Source organism: Gymnoscopelus braueri (genome assembly GCF_963280865.1).
Source record: "Gymnoscopelus braueri genome assembly, chromosome: 7".
NCBI lineage: Eukaryota > Metazoa > Chordata > Actinopteri > Myctophiformes > Myctophidae > Gymnoscopelus > Gymnoscopelus braueri.
This window is the reverse complement of record NC_137608.1, coordinates 49,316,151-49,331,339: the sequence shown is the minus strand read 5'-3', so window position 1 is coordinate 49,331,339 and position 15,189 is coordinate 49,316,151. Positions and strand designations below refer to the sequence as shown.

The 15,189-nt window shown below is 40.4% G+C and overlaps 2 protein-coding genes across 2 annotated transcripts in view; both read left to right on the top strand.

Annotated features, from left to right (window-relative positions):
• Positions 1-1,758: 1,758 nt before the first annotated feature.
• On the top strand, positions 1,759-2,785 carry LOC308089093 (chemerin-like receptor 1; the record flags this gene model as incomplete). Its single annotated transcript, XM_080433665.1, has 1 exon — positions 1,759-2,785. The coding sequence occupies one exon, from the start codon at positions 1,759-1,761 to the stop codon at positions 2,779-2,781; it is 1,023 nt and encodes a 340-aa protein (XP_080289791.1). The 3' UTR covers positions 2,782-2,785.
• Positions 2,786-10,112: 7,327 nt separating this feature from the next.
• The window catches only part of LOC308089367 (H-2 class II histocompatibility antigen, E-S beta chain-like), a 13,958-nt gene continuing 8,881 nt past the window's right edge, over positions 10,113-15,189 (top strand). Inside the window, exons 1-2 of the mRNA XM_080434049.1 lie at positions 10,113-10,282; positions 11,761-11,844. Of these exons, the coding sequence (XP_080290175.1) occupies positions 11,778-11,844 (67 nt within the window). The 5' untranslated portion in view covers positions 10,113-10,282; positions 11,761-11,777. The remainder of the gene's footprint in view (positions 10,283-11,760; positions 11,845-15,189) is intronic.

Sequence of the window (15,189 nt, the reverse complement as noted above, 5' to 3'; positions counted from 1 at the left end):
TAACATTTTCCTGGCTCTGAGATGTAGTGGAGTACAAGTAAAAGTACTGACATTGGCTCTGAGATGTAGTGGAGTACTAGTAAAGTATTTTTTAACACCCCAGTAAAGTCTGAATACCTCAAAATTGTACTTAAAGGCATACTAGGTAACGTTTTCAACAAAACTAAAGTTAAATTGTATATCTTTTGTGAGTGGCAAAAGTTTCACAACACCCACTCCATGAATTTCACCCCCGGAAGCCTTTTATTTATATATTTTATATTGAACGTGGACTGGGGGGACTTTCCCGGGGAAATGACGTCATCTGGCCGGAAAACGGAGGTGGAAATGCACTGGTTTCCTGTTTGGCCAGGAACTACCGCAACGGTTTCCTGTTTGGCCAGGAACTATCGCGCTAATAACAAAAATGAACCTCACGCTGATTTTAAGAGAATGTAGGATTAGAAGATCGAAAAAGAACAGAAAAAGAAAGCACAGCTCATGGTAACTAATGCTCCACTGGCTAAGAGAAACGATCCGTAGATAGTATAAAACAATTAAAAGATCGCTTTTTGAAACGCTTCCGCCTTCCGGTGAAAACGAATGGAATTCTGGGTAATCGAGGACTTCGGAAATTGTATGCAGTGACGGTAGTGACCAGCAGAGGTTGCTAAAAATCGTTAGTTGTGAATTTGCATTGTCCAACTTTAAGTACAGTACTTGAGTAAATAAGTACTGTACTTATTTTTTCACTAGTGTCCTATTTAAATTAGACGTCCACCTTTATACCACAACGCCCCCTACAGTTACTTTGTAGATTTGGAGTATTATTACAAAACAAAACATGCATTAACCACTTCAACCCTATATCATTTGAAAATAGCCGATCTACAAGCTTGTGAGATAAGCTATTTTCAAAAGAAATGTATACACCACAAACTTGTGAAATGGGACATACTGCATAATGAATGAGTAGGCTACTTTTACTTTTGGTTCTTTAAGTACATTTTGATGCCAATACTTTTGTACTCTTACTCAAGTACATTTTGAACACCTGACTTTTACTTTTACTTGTAACAGAGTATTTCTAAATTGCTGATACTTTTACTTAAGTAAAAAATGTGAGTACTTCTTCCACCACTGGGGGGAAAAAAGCAGTGACATCCTCTTCTGACTCATTGACCAGATCTGTTCTCAACAGGAGCTCTTGTGTGAGGTGAGTGACATTTCCAGAATTCCAGATTTTCCAGAACCTGTGTTGTTCCAATGGATCAAATGTAGTTATTTAGTCACAAGCTCTTGTTAATACTTTTCATTTGTTCAATATTTATAAAACCCACAAACACACTTTCACTTTTTATTTTTAATTCAAAACAATAGCTGCTTTTGTGTGACAGTATGAAGAAGTATAGGGCATTGTGACTAATGATTTAATTGTGTTTTGAGTTTTGCACATGGGAATGTATGAATTACAATTACATTTCTGTTTGCATTTAGGCTTTGCAAACAAAAAAAGATATAAAGAAATGACATATTTAATAATTTCATACTTTCAAAATATAAAAAATATATATATTTTCCCTTTTCTTTATCTGTATGCAGGTGCAGCCATTCAGTAGCCTGTATTACTTGCAGTGCTTACAGTATACAATATTTTCACTGTAAGTTGTGAGTCATTCTTTTCTGTTACCCAAAATGTACAAATTGCTCCTTGTGTTATGACAAAAATGAACTTGACTTTAACACATCAACAACTTTCCTTTTCTATAGGAGTACACCATGACATCTGTGCCATCATCACCTTCACCTACCAGTGCAGAGTTTGACTATGACCATGACTATGACTATGAGTCACCACCTCCATACATCATCACCCCACCATTGTCCATTAACCAAGCAGGGTATGTCACCCTGGCTGTGATAAATGTGATCATCTTCCTGCTAGGGCTTTTGGGGAATGGCCTGGTCATCTGGGTTATTGTCTTCAAGATGAAAGAGAAGACAATGACCACAACGTGGTACTTGAGCCTGGCCGTCTCCGACTTCATCTACTGTGCAACGCTGCCTTTCACCATCATCACAATGACAGCAACAGGATCTTGGCTCTTTGGACTTTTCATGTGCAAGTTCACCTCCTTTGTTATGTTACTCAACATGTTCAGCAGCATCTTCCTAATGGTGATTATCAGTGTTGACCGTTGTGTGACTGTTGTGTTCGTATTTTGGACCCGAAACAGTCGTACGGTGAAAAAGGCAGCAGTTGTAGTTTTTGTTGCCTGGCTCTTTTCTGTGGTGCTGAGCATTCCCTCCTTTGTGGTTCGTGACGTTACATCCAACGACCATAAGCAGGTTATTAAATGCTACAACAATTTTGCAGTTCTACCCAACAGCTCTGTAAGTATTCCTGTTGTTCGCTTCGTTCTAGGCTTCGTAGTTCCACTGGCAATCATCACTGTGTGTTATCCTATCATCATTGTAAGTCTACGGAACGAGGAGGGCATGATCACTAAGCAATTCAAAGTCATGACGGCCCTGATAGTTATATTTGTCATCTGTTGGCTTCCCTACCACATCTTTGTTTTACTAGACATTAACAACAGTCAACACGCATTCGTTTCAACTGGAACGATGATATCAGTGACTCTTGCGAGCGCAAACAGTTGCATGAATCCATTTCTCTATGCATTCATGGGCAAAGACATTAAGAAGACACTGTGGAGCTCTTTCGTTTTAAAAATTGCAAATGCGTTAAGTGAAGAGAAGAAGTACAGTCAAACAACATCTACGTCTCAAGATTTCTAAAAAGCAAAAACAAATGGCATCTCTTAGAGAATCCTTATTTCCCAGCTTTAGAGAGATGTATATTCATATTGATAAAAAGTAAATGTCTCTCTGTCCTGTATTTATATACTGCAACACCAGACCAGGAACGAAAGTAGAGAACGATGAAAGTTGGGAATGCATGCATGCCCCTAGCTGTAGTATACACCCTCGTAGACGTATTTATGATTCTGACGTCTTCAAAGACGTCAGAATCATAAATACGTCTACGAGGGTTGTATACTACAGCTAGCATGCCCCTATGGGATGCCGTTGTGCCCGTTGTCAAAGTTGCCGTTGTACCTGTCTGTCTGTCTGTGTATTTTTATGCCATATCTAGAGATCTCTGTATCTGCCTGTGTCCCTTTAATGTCCATATACTGTATGGAGATCTCTGTATCGGTCTGTCCATGTCTCTTTTATGCCCATATATGGAGATCCCTGATGTTTGTAGTAGGATTAAGGCATAATGAGTTATTGGCTGTTGAACAGGCTGATAATGTAGTTGTCTGTATTGACAAGTGAAGAGAGAATGTATTTGTATATATTCATGTTTTACATTTCTCACCAATGAGCCTTATCACAATAGGATTAATGCAATTGTAACATGGTTTAATGGGACTACTGTCTTCATTTGTGCAGCAGAGGCGTATGCTCATTGGGGCCAATGAGGCCCGGTCTGTAAAACCCTGCTCCCCAGGGGGGGAAAAAATCAAAAGAATCAACATAACAATATTAGCAGCCCCTCACCCTATTCTGTTGTAGCCAACCATAGAAAGTCGCCTTTGTTTTCAAATCGGGCTTATTTGTACCGGACCTATTTACATTCGGCCGAATTGTTAATGAGTGGCCATTAAAAACCGGTTTCCCCGTCAAACCGGTTCTCTTGCCAGGTAAACAGTATAAAGAGGGGCCAGAAATAGCTCCACATTTCATTATTGTTGTGACTTAAGAATCTGGCCCGGTCAACGTTAGAACCCACCATACGCTACTGTTGTGCAGTGCAGTGTACAATATTGGAATTTGGCACATATACAATTGCATTTGCATGTCATTCATTTGCACACCAATTTGAAGGTCTGAAAGGTGCTGATGTAACCACTTTTCTATAGTGACGTATAATGCAATAAATGACACTTGTACTTAATCTACAAAATCTTCTGCTGAGACAGAGTCACTGCAATAGTGCAATAACGAAGTTCCTGGCATTTCCCCCCTAGTGTTAGGGAACAGGCCATTGCAATTGTATGATACTGTCTAGTCTCATACTGTATAAGCATTTGAAAATTGTGGGAGGCAACAGTCTGGCTCGCAAGACCACTGTAAGCATAACCGTAACATCAGGTCCTTTTCAGATTACAATAATGGCAAAATATTATTCAAATGTTACACCCATAGTCCCAAAGTGGCGGTCTGTGAGAGAATAGTCACTAAATGTTAAAGCATGTGTCAAAAACTGAAATTATTTATCCCATTTCTTTTGTATTCTAACTGTTTGTTGTTGAGGTTGCTGTTGCTGTTTTTGCAGACATTATACAAATATAGATATATGGGTCATATATTGAAGCCTTTAATCTTTCATGGCTGTTGTGTGTTTTATTTTAAGTGTATGGCATAGAACATTGCAAATGGCATTGAGAAGGGGCCTATTGCACAAACAAAATGAAATGCTTCACACTTCTATGTACTGTTTTGGAACTGAAAATAATTTTTTATAGCTTGTATTACACAAAGCAACTAACTGTCTCTTGTGATAGTTGCTTTGTACAATACAAGCTATAAAAATTGTTATGCTCATGCAATACAAGCAATGTCACCACAAATAAGATGGGATGAACACTACTACTACTAGAGATACGGTAGTCTAATGTCATATTAGAACATAATGCATAATGCTTAAGTGAACTTTGGGGTAGGTATTGCATTGCGCAGTCTTTTGTATGACTGAATATCTGATTCTTACTATACTATACTATATCTTACTATTTGTATTCTGTCAATTCAATAACTTTTAATTATATAATATGCATCATGATGTCAAAATGGCTGCATATTGTATTTTGCTTTCCATATAGCAAAAGTCAGTGAATATTAGGCTATTGCACATACTAGAGTGTTGATTGATGTCTATACTGTATATGGGATAGCAGCTGACCATTTCCCATATTGCAGCTCATATTCTGCATATAAATAAGCTCATATAACAGTGTTAACTGCCTCCCAGCATACCCTGTATGGGTGGTCTGGTATAAGTCCTTATTCCTATGAGTTTCAAGGAATGTCTTAGGCTAGTAGGTGATGAGATTTGCTCTGACGTAACTCACAGTCTACTTTTTACAGTTCCCCCTGTGTCAACAGTAAAAAAAAATACCCTTACAAGTGACCCCCACTAAAGCCCCTTTAATCAGGGGCCTGTTCCTCAAAAGGTGAATTAGAGCTAAAGCCTGGCTTTTCCACCTATTCTGGCTTAATTTAGCCAGGATTAGAGCTGAGTCGGTTCCTCAAAAGGTGAATTATCTTGAAGATTAGTTTAGCCAGTTCACCCTGGCTAAGTTTAGCCTTATCCGATTCCTCAAAAGAGAATTGAAGCAAGCCTAGCTTAGTTACCATGGCAATTTAGCTGTGAAGTTATCCTGGTCAGGAGCAGGCTAACAGCCAAGCTTACTTAATCTAGTGCCTTGTTCTTTAAGTTTTTCCACAGTTAATTCAAAACATGTGTTTGTATATGGACTCATTTTAATGACCCTGCATTCAAATAAAATGAAATAAATACAATAAGATATAATTAATTACTGAAATAGTGTGTGACCATGAATCATAATCATAATTGTTTCGCAATGACTCATGTGATATGTAATTGTCACTCTGTTATAGTTAACACTATAGTTCATCTTGTTAGATGTTTGATAATATATTACATTTTTTTTTAAATATTATAAAAAATGTCTGACACATACATACACACACATATACCCGTAACTAATCATTTATATATATATATATATATATATATATATATATATATATATATATATATATATATATATATATATATATATATATATATATATATATATATATATATATATATATATATATATATATATATATATATATATATATATATATATATATATATATAAATTATTAGTTATGGGTTTAAAGGAGCCTCTTTGTAAGTCAATGAGGAGCATATTTTAAATTATCAATTTCTAGTCAATGGAGAAATTATTTTTTATTTCTTGTCCACCTTTGGAGTTACATCATGATGGCAAGGTAACTAGTTACACAACCCAAACCTCTACCAAAGTGGTCTTGCAAATGTGGGGTTATTTATTGCGTGTCTCGTCCCGTCCCGTCCCCCCCGCTCATCCCGTCACGGCCCCCTGTCGTGGTCAAACCCCCCCCCCCCCCCCCCACGTCCCGTCCCCCGTCCCGTCCCGTTCCCGTTCGTCCCGTTGCCCGTCCGTCTCAAACACACACACACACACACACACACACACACACACACACACACACACACACACACACACCGTGTGTGCTTGCAATACTTTGCCATGCTTTCTCCCTGGATCTATTTATTGCGGTCGCGTTTCCTTTCTTGCTTAAATACATTTTACTTCCTTGTATGATTTCATGAGCTGCTGCAGTGCTGCTATTCAGCCACAGAGAAGAACGCTGCTCTGGTTTTGGACTCCGTGATTGGTCAAGTTCAAGGAATCTGCGCTCGAGTTCATGGTCTTTTATAGAAATACGTCGCCGGCGAATCGCCGCCCATTCAGCCTGGCTTCATTATCCTGGCTGGACACAGCCTGGCTTGACATAGCCTAGCTCGACAAAGTTGCTCCTTTTCAGCCTGGCTTGGCGTCTGAGGAACGGAATAAACGAGGCTTTTCGGACCCGACTTTGTCAAGCCTGGATTTGGCTTAAGGCCAGGCTTTTTTAATTCACCTTTTGAGGAACAGGCCCCTGATCACTGCAATTAACGATCTTTGAGTGCGTTTTGTGTGTGTTTTGGAAACTTGCCGCAAAAGACTAGCTTCAATTAGTTTCAAAGTAATCTATGGAGACGAGCGTTTCACACTTTTTCCCAGCGCCGTAAAGCTATAGACAACTTTAGACAAAGAAAGTATTTATATAAATCAGACTAGAGTAACCATTAAGATCCTTAATGCCAAAACTAGAAGCAAATATAATTTTATTAAAGGATTAATCATTACGGCATAGCGATTAAACTAGAATATGAAGCAGACAGGTTATACTGTACATTTCAATGCAGTAAAATTAACAAAATAATATCCTGTTGACACCACACCCTTTCTGTCCCTATATGACTCGTTCCATTGTTAGAGAGAAACAGACATACACTGGCCAGGAGTTCACTCCTAGAATAGACTTCCCCTTTTGAGGAGGAGGAAGACTGATAGCTTTATTTTCCCCTAGTAAATACCGGTCCATATCTATCGGTCAGATGTGAATTAATTACATCAATGGAACCTATTATAATAGTATTTGGGTTTATTCCAGAGAAGAGATCTTGCAAGCGTGGGAAAAGCATGGTTCCAGATATTTTCTTCTAACTAACAAATTATGACATTCCTCGAGCCAACTGGTAACCATACAGCTACAGACAGGCTGAAATCTGTCTACTGCAAAACGTTTATCAGACACATGCAGAAAGGCCCTGACTTCCAGGTGAAACGTGTCAGTTTGACAGTGAGAAGACATATGGGGCCAGGCTGAATTAGGCCAAAGATGACACTACGCAAAATGATACGCAAATCAGGATCTAATGCATTAATGATTATTAAAGATAGATCTAAGACATTTGGCCATTGGAAAATTAGATGTTTGGCATTGATAATATGCATGGCCCTCAATAATGTGTGGGTTGATTAAGATTGTATTGGCAGCAGGGAAGAAAGCCATCACGAGGAAATGGGGCCAGGTAGATACTCCAACGCAAGGACAATGGGGAGAACTAATGGAGGAAATATGTTTCCTTGAGACTTCAGGAAGCACAAATGGAGGACAAATGGACAAAATGGATAACCCACAAGAACTCTAACAGAGACTAGGGTTGTGGGAAGGACATGTGGAACAGAGGAGAGTGACTATGATGATGTGCCATTGTATTAACGTGATACCTATTTGAATAGTTGTCTTTTCAATGTTTTATTTTCTTCTTTTTTTTGTCTTTGTCAGATTAGGTTTTCTTTTATTGTTCCGTCTTTTTTTTATATTGTTTGAATTGTGTAATGTGTTTGCATGTGTGTAAAAAAAAAGTGACAAAAAACGAAAGAATGTGTGGGTTGTCTTTCCAGTTACACCTTTTCCGTGGTGGACAAAGTAAGCATTACCACAATATAGAAATACTCCTTTACAAGTAAAGGGTCTGTATTCAAAATGTTACTTGAGTAAAAGTGTAGAAGTATTGGCATCAAAAATGTAAAGTACCAAAAGTAAAAGTACTCTTAAGAAAAAAATTCCAAATGTGACAATCTTTCAAAAAATAGCAGATCTAAAGGCTTTGCAGCGCGACGCCTTGTGAGCTTGTCGATCTGCTATTTTCTGCGAAAGCTTTCCCCACAATACAGATGCTGGGGTTTAAGTGGTTAGCGGCAGGGGAATTAAAATGTAGCAGGATGAGTTGTCTAAACAACTATTTCTTAAACGGAAGGTTTCTTCGGCCAGCAGGAAATATTACTTTATACAGCACATTAGGTCCAAAGAGCCACGCCCATGCACCATTCGTTTGTAATGCAAAATGCAATTTATAGGTATCTCCCCCCCACTCCCAGTGTGGAAGGCACACCCACACTTTTCCCCACAAAGACGCTTTCTTACACCAATGAGTGCTTGGACTTGAGTGCAATTACACACACACACTCATAACATGCATCACCACATAATGTACACATACAAAGGGCCGCAATGGAAATAAGCCGCTGGCTTTCTTGCGTTTCATCATTTTGATAATTGTGCAATTGTGCAAAATACATAATTGTATGCATTTTACATATCTCTGCTGTTGCACTGGAACTAGTCCAAAATATTTACTTTTCAGGAAATGAAAAAAAAAAACATGTTTTTAGAACAACACAATACTGCCTCATCAAAGTTGGCATGGTGACTTTATACATTGTCAGATACTTTATTTTGATATGTTTACATTGTCAAAGCGAGTCAAATAAAACAATAAATAAATACATGTAGACTGTCAGTCTGTCAGGTTGTTCACATCAACATGTCTCTCTCTCTAGTAACTGCTGATGTTTAATAAAAGAATAATCCTGATTGGCTGTTGGGTGAATCAGGAAGTGAAATCAAGTTTGGGGGGTTTCCAGTGAGAAGCTTCAATCAACCCCCCCCCACACACACACACGCACGCACGCACGCACGCACGCACACACACACACACACACACACACACACACACACACACACACACACACACACACACACACACACACACACACACACACACACACACACACACACACACACACACACACACACACACACACACTCGACCAGTGTGTTTTAAAGACATTTGATGATTTCAGCAGTGAGATGTAATGAGGCTTGGATTGATGCTTATTGAACATGAACAGCATTTTACCAACAACTCTGAACACACACACGCACCCCAAACACACACACACACACACACACACACACACATAATAATATATGTGCAGAGTAGACCAGTGGAGTGCTCCAGCATTTTATTTGGGTTTTCTCTTCTGAAGTGACCAGATATTTTACTTTCTGATTCAAGTTGTCCCCCTTTCTTTCTTTCTTTCTTTCTTTCTTTCTTTCTTTCTTTCTTGTGTTTCTCTTCAACAGAATCAGAATCATCTTTATTGTCACATCACGGGTTAAAGGTGTAAAGAAGTGGGTGAAATTATTTTTAGTGCAGCTCCATTGTTTTAGTTATTTTCAGAAAGAAAATAAGACGGAGGGAGAATAAAGGATGAATTAAACAAAGATATGTACATACTGTATGTACATGAGGAGATATAAGGTGCATAAGGTACAGTATGTACATGAGGAGACATAAGGTGCATAAGGTACAGTATGTACATGAGGTTAGACATAAGGTGCATAAGGTACAGTATATACACAAGGAGACATTAGGTGCATCAGCAGCAGCTATACTGTTCATGATAAGTGCAATAATCCAGACTGTCCTCTTTCCAGAAACAGATGATGTAACATCATATCTTTAATCTGATTGGCTGATTCTTCTGAACTAAAGAACGAGTCCTCCTTCATTCTCTTTCAGACTCCAGAACTTCTCTTCCAGTAAACATCTGTTTATTCTGATCTGTTTATTCTCATCTGTTTATTCTCATCTGTTTATTCTCATCTGTTTATTCTTATCTATTAAATTCAGTTCAGTTTTGATCAGTGATGATAAAGATTACAGCCACCCTCCTCATCCTCTCCTCTGTACTTCATGTCAAAGCGATCCCAGGAAGTAAGTACATTATATTTATGTTATTATATAATGTATACACATGTATATTTACTGTTATTATATAAAACCAAATAAGAACGATGCACAATACAAACAAATGACACGCACGCACGCACGCACGCACGCACGCACGCACGCACGCACACACACACACACACACACACACACACACACACACACACACACACACACACACACACACACACACACACACACACACACACACACACACACACACACACACACACACACACACACACACACACACACACACACACACACACACACACATGACCAGTGTGTTTTAAAGACATTTGATGGTTTCAGCAGTGAGATGTAATGAGGCTTGGATTGATGCTTATTGAACATGAACAGCATTTTACCAGTGACGCTGAACACACACAAACACGCACATACATACATACATACACACACACACACACACACGCACGCACGCACGCACGCACGCACGCACGCACGCACGCACACAGACAAGCGTTTTTAGCCTCTGTCAGTAGGGGGGGCAAGATTTTGGGGGAGGGGGGAGACAAAAGCTATGGAACTCTGACTGGTATTATGTTACACTATGGAATTAGAAATAATAGATCATATTCACATGGCGGCCATTTTTGCATTTTGCATTGAAGAAACGGGGTGGCATTTCATTAACTTAATAGCAAAATGGCCGCCGTGTGAATATGGTCTTCAGAGACCACACCCCCTTGTCACCCTGCATAATAATACATATGTGCAGAGTAGACCAGTGGAGTGCTCCAGCATTTTATTTGGGTTTTCTCTTCTGAAGTGACCAGATATTTTACTTTCTGATTCAAGTTGTCCCCCTTTCTTTCTTTCTTTCTTTCTTTCTTTCTTTCTTTCTTTCTGTCTCTTTCTTTCTTTCTTTCTTTCTTGTATTTCTCTTCAACAGAATCAGAATCTTTATTGTCACATCACAGGTTAAAGGTGTAAAGAAGTGGGTGAAATATTTTTTTGTGCAGCTCCATCGTTTTAGTTATTTTCAGAAAGAGAAAGAAAAGAAGACGGGGGGGCGAGGAGAGAATAAAAGATGAATTAAACAAAGATATTTACATACAGTATGAACATGAGGTTAGATATAACGTGCATAAGGTTCAGTATGTACATGAGGAGACATAAGGCGCATAAGGTACAGTATTTACATGAGGAGACATAAGGTACAGCTTGTACATTAGGAGACATAGGTGCATAACCAGCAATAAATTGTTCATGATATGTGCAATAATCCAGACTGTCGTCTTCTTGGATACAGATGATGTAATATCATATCTTTAATCTGATTGGCTGATTCTTCTAAATTACAGAACGAGTCCTCCTTCATTCTCTTTCAGACTCCAGAACTTCTCTTTCAGTAAACATCTGTTTATTCTGATCTGTTTATTCTCATCTGTTTATTCTCATCTGTTTATTCTCATTTGTTTATTCTCATTTATTAAATTCAGTTCAGTTTTGATCAGTGATGATGAAGATTACAGCCACCCTCCTCATCCTCTCCTCTGTACTTCATGTCAAAGCGATCACAGGAAGTAAGTACATTATATTTATATTATTATAAAATATATACATTTATATCTACTGTTATTATTTAAAAACTAGGGCTGGGACTTGATTAAAAAAATGTACGATCACATCATAATTTGTGGGGACATGAATATTCACGTCTGCTGTGAATCTCGACCCCTAGTTAAAGACTTTTTTAATCTCCTTGAGTCATTTAATCTCACCAGATCTATTACCGGCCCCACACATGAAAAGGGCCACACACTGGACCTTGTTCTGTCTTTTGGCCTCACTATCTCTGTTTTTTGACGTTTTTCCTATTCCATGCATCTCAGATCACTTCCCCATATGTTTCACCACCTCCATCCCTTGCTCAGTGGTTAATGCTGGTCCCCCTGCACGCCTCACACGCTCCATTAACCCCTTAACTGCACCTCAGTTCTCCCTTATCTTCAACCAATCATTGCTCAACACCCTGGTCTCTCCCTGTGCTCTCAGTGCTGAAGCTCTTCTTGCCCTTCTCAACTCCACCTGTACTGACATTTTGGACTCCGTTGCTCCCTTTCGCCACAATAAACGTACTAAAGCACCACATGAGCCCTGGTTAAATGACTCAACCCACGCCCTCAGACGCCTCAGCAGGCGTGCAGAGCGGAAATGGCGCAAAGACAGGCTCCACGTTTCATTGGACATTTTACGGGGCTCCCTCTTCGACTACCAGAGAGCAGTGAAAGCTGCTAAATCATTCTACATCTCCAATCTTGTCACCGCTAACAGCCATAAACCTCAGGTTCTCTTTAATATTTTCAACTCCCTCACTAACCCCCGCGAAGCCCCTCCCATTGTCCCATCCCTCGCCCTCTGTATCGAGTTTCAGAATTTTTTTATTTCCAAAATCTCTGACCTCAGGGCAGCACATTCACTCACGGCCTTAGATCCCACCCCTTCTCCATGTCCTGCAACTCTCTCTCAGTTTGAGCCTATTTCACTCTCTGCCCTTACTGACATGGTTATGCTCCTACGCCCATCAAATTGTCCCTCCGACTGCATTCCCCCCCCCTTCTCAAAGAGGTTTTTGGTGTGGTTGGTCCTAGTGTCCTCCTACTAATAAACTCTTGCCTCATATCTGGTTCTGTCCCCCCCGCTTTTAAACATGCTGTTGTACACCCACTACTGAAAAAGAAAAATCTCGACGCTTCCATCCTCTCCAACTTTAGGCCCATTTCCCAGCTCCCCTTTTTATTTGTCGTGTACTCACAACTTCAGTCATTTTTATTATCACATGGTCTCCACGAAAAGTTCCAGTCTGGCTTCAAACCTGGCCACAGCACAGAGACAGCCCTTCTTAGAGTTTTTAATGATTTAATTTTAACAGCTGATAACGGTTCCCCTGCTGCACTGGTGCTCCTCGACCTTTCGGCGGCCTTTGACACGGTTGACCACAATATTTTATTATCACGCCTTGAACACCTTGTTGGCATCTCCGGCACTGTCCTCACTTGGTTCCAGTCCTACCTCTCAGAACCTTCTCCGTGCACATAGGGGAATTTGCGTCACCTGCGACTCCCCTCTCATGTGGAGTGCCTCAAGGCTCCATACTAGGTCCGATTTTATTTCTCCTTTACATGTTACCTCTTGGATCAATTTTTGCAAAGCACAATATGCCCTTTCACTGTTATGCAGATGATGTACAAATGTATTTTCCGCTAAAAACTGACTCCAATGATCCATTCCAGCCATTTCTCACCTGTTTCCACGATGTCAAGGCCTGGATGGACGCCAATTTTCTCACCCTCAATGAAAACAAAACCGAAATTTTAATTTTTGGCCACCATCCTGTCCCACCCTCCAACTCCCTGGGCATTTTAAATTCAAATATCCATTCCTCTGCCAAAAATCTTGGTTTTATTTTTGAAAATAATTTTAAACTTGACAAACACATCAGCTCTGTTGTCAAGACAAGCTTCTTCCAGCTTAGACTCATAGCTAAAGTCAAAACCTATCTCCCACAAAAACAGCTGGAGATGGTCATACATGCATTTATCTCCTCCAGATTAGATTACTGTAACTCACTTTAAACTGGCATTGATCAGGCTTCACTTAGGCGTCTACAGCTGGTCCAGAACGCAGCCGCCCGCCTCCTCACCGGCACTAAAAAACGTGACCACATAACTCCAGTCCTGGCCACTCTTCATTGGCTCCCTGTTCATTTTAGAATTGATTTTAAGGTTCTTTTATTTGTTTTTAAAACCATTCACGGCCTGTCACCCTCCTATCTCTCTGACATAATTGAGCCTTATATCCCAACCAGGGCCTTGAGGTCTGCGGACAAGCTACTGCTGGTCGCTCATACGACTAATTTGAGGAGTAGGGGTGACCGTGCTTTTGCGGCTGCGGGCCCCAGGCTCTGGAATATGTTGCCCCTCAACATTAGATCTGCCCAGTCGATTGGGGCTTTTAAAACCTTACTAAAAACTCACTTATTCTCTCTTGCTTTTAGTCGTATTTAGCTATCCTGTTCTGTCCTAACTCTGCATTGTTTTGTTTCTCTTTTGTTTTTCTTTTGTTTTTGCCCTGTGTATATATTTTTTGTTGATGCTTCTGTGTGTCTGAATTACCTTGTTTTAACCATGTTCAGCACTTGGGTCGGCTTTGGGCTGTTGTAAATGTGCTATATAAATAAAGTTTGATTTGATTTGATTTGATTAGATACCTCATTGGCCTCTGCAGTTCATAGGAGCGACTGGTATCTCAATACAAGGCTCTTCCGCAGGGCTGTTTGACTACTGGCCAATCACATCGCGTTGACTACTGGCCAATCACAGCGCGTCTAACTGACTAGTTGCTGCACGGCTGCCTCTTAAGAAAAGACCCGCCCCACCTGCCTCTGATTGGCCTACCGAACGCCCCCTTCTGTGACGCACACGGAAGTTTCCAGCTTGCCCTGCTGAAGCGAAGGAAGTGGAAGGCTAGCCCTGCGGAACAAGGAAGTGCGCCCGCGATACGAACATAGATATAGAAACCTAGATACCTCATTGGCCTCTGCAGTTCGTTGGAGCGACCTGTTTCGTATGGTGGCCGCGATACGCGCTGTGATTGGCCAGTGCCCGTTCCCCCCCGGAAATGGGGGGAACGGGAACTGGCCAATCACAGCGCGTCTTTTCCAGGACTTGTCAGAATCTAGTTGTCCCGCCCCCACCTGCCTCTCATTGGCCTACTGAACGCCCCCTTCTGTGACGCACGCGGAAATTTCCAGCTGCCCCCAAGGAAGCTTGGGAAGCGGAAGCGCGCCCGAGGAGGCATCTACCTTTATACGTCTATGGATACGAACGCTTCAGAGCCGAAGGATGCGTCTACCTTTATATGTCTAT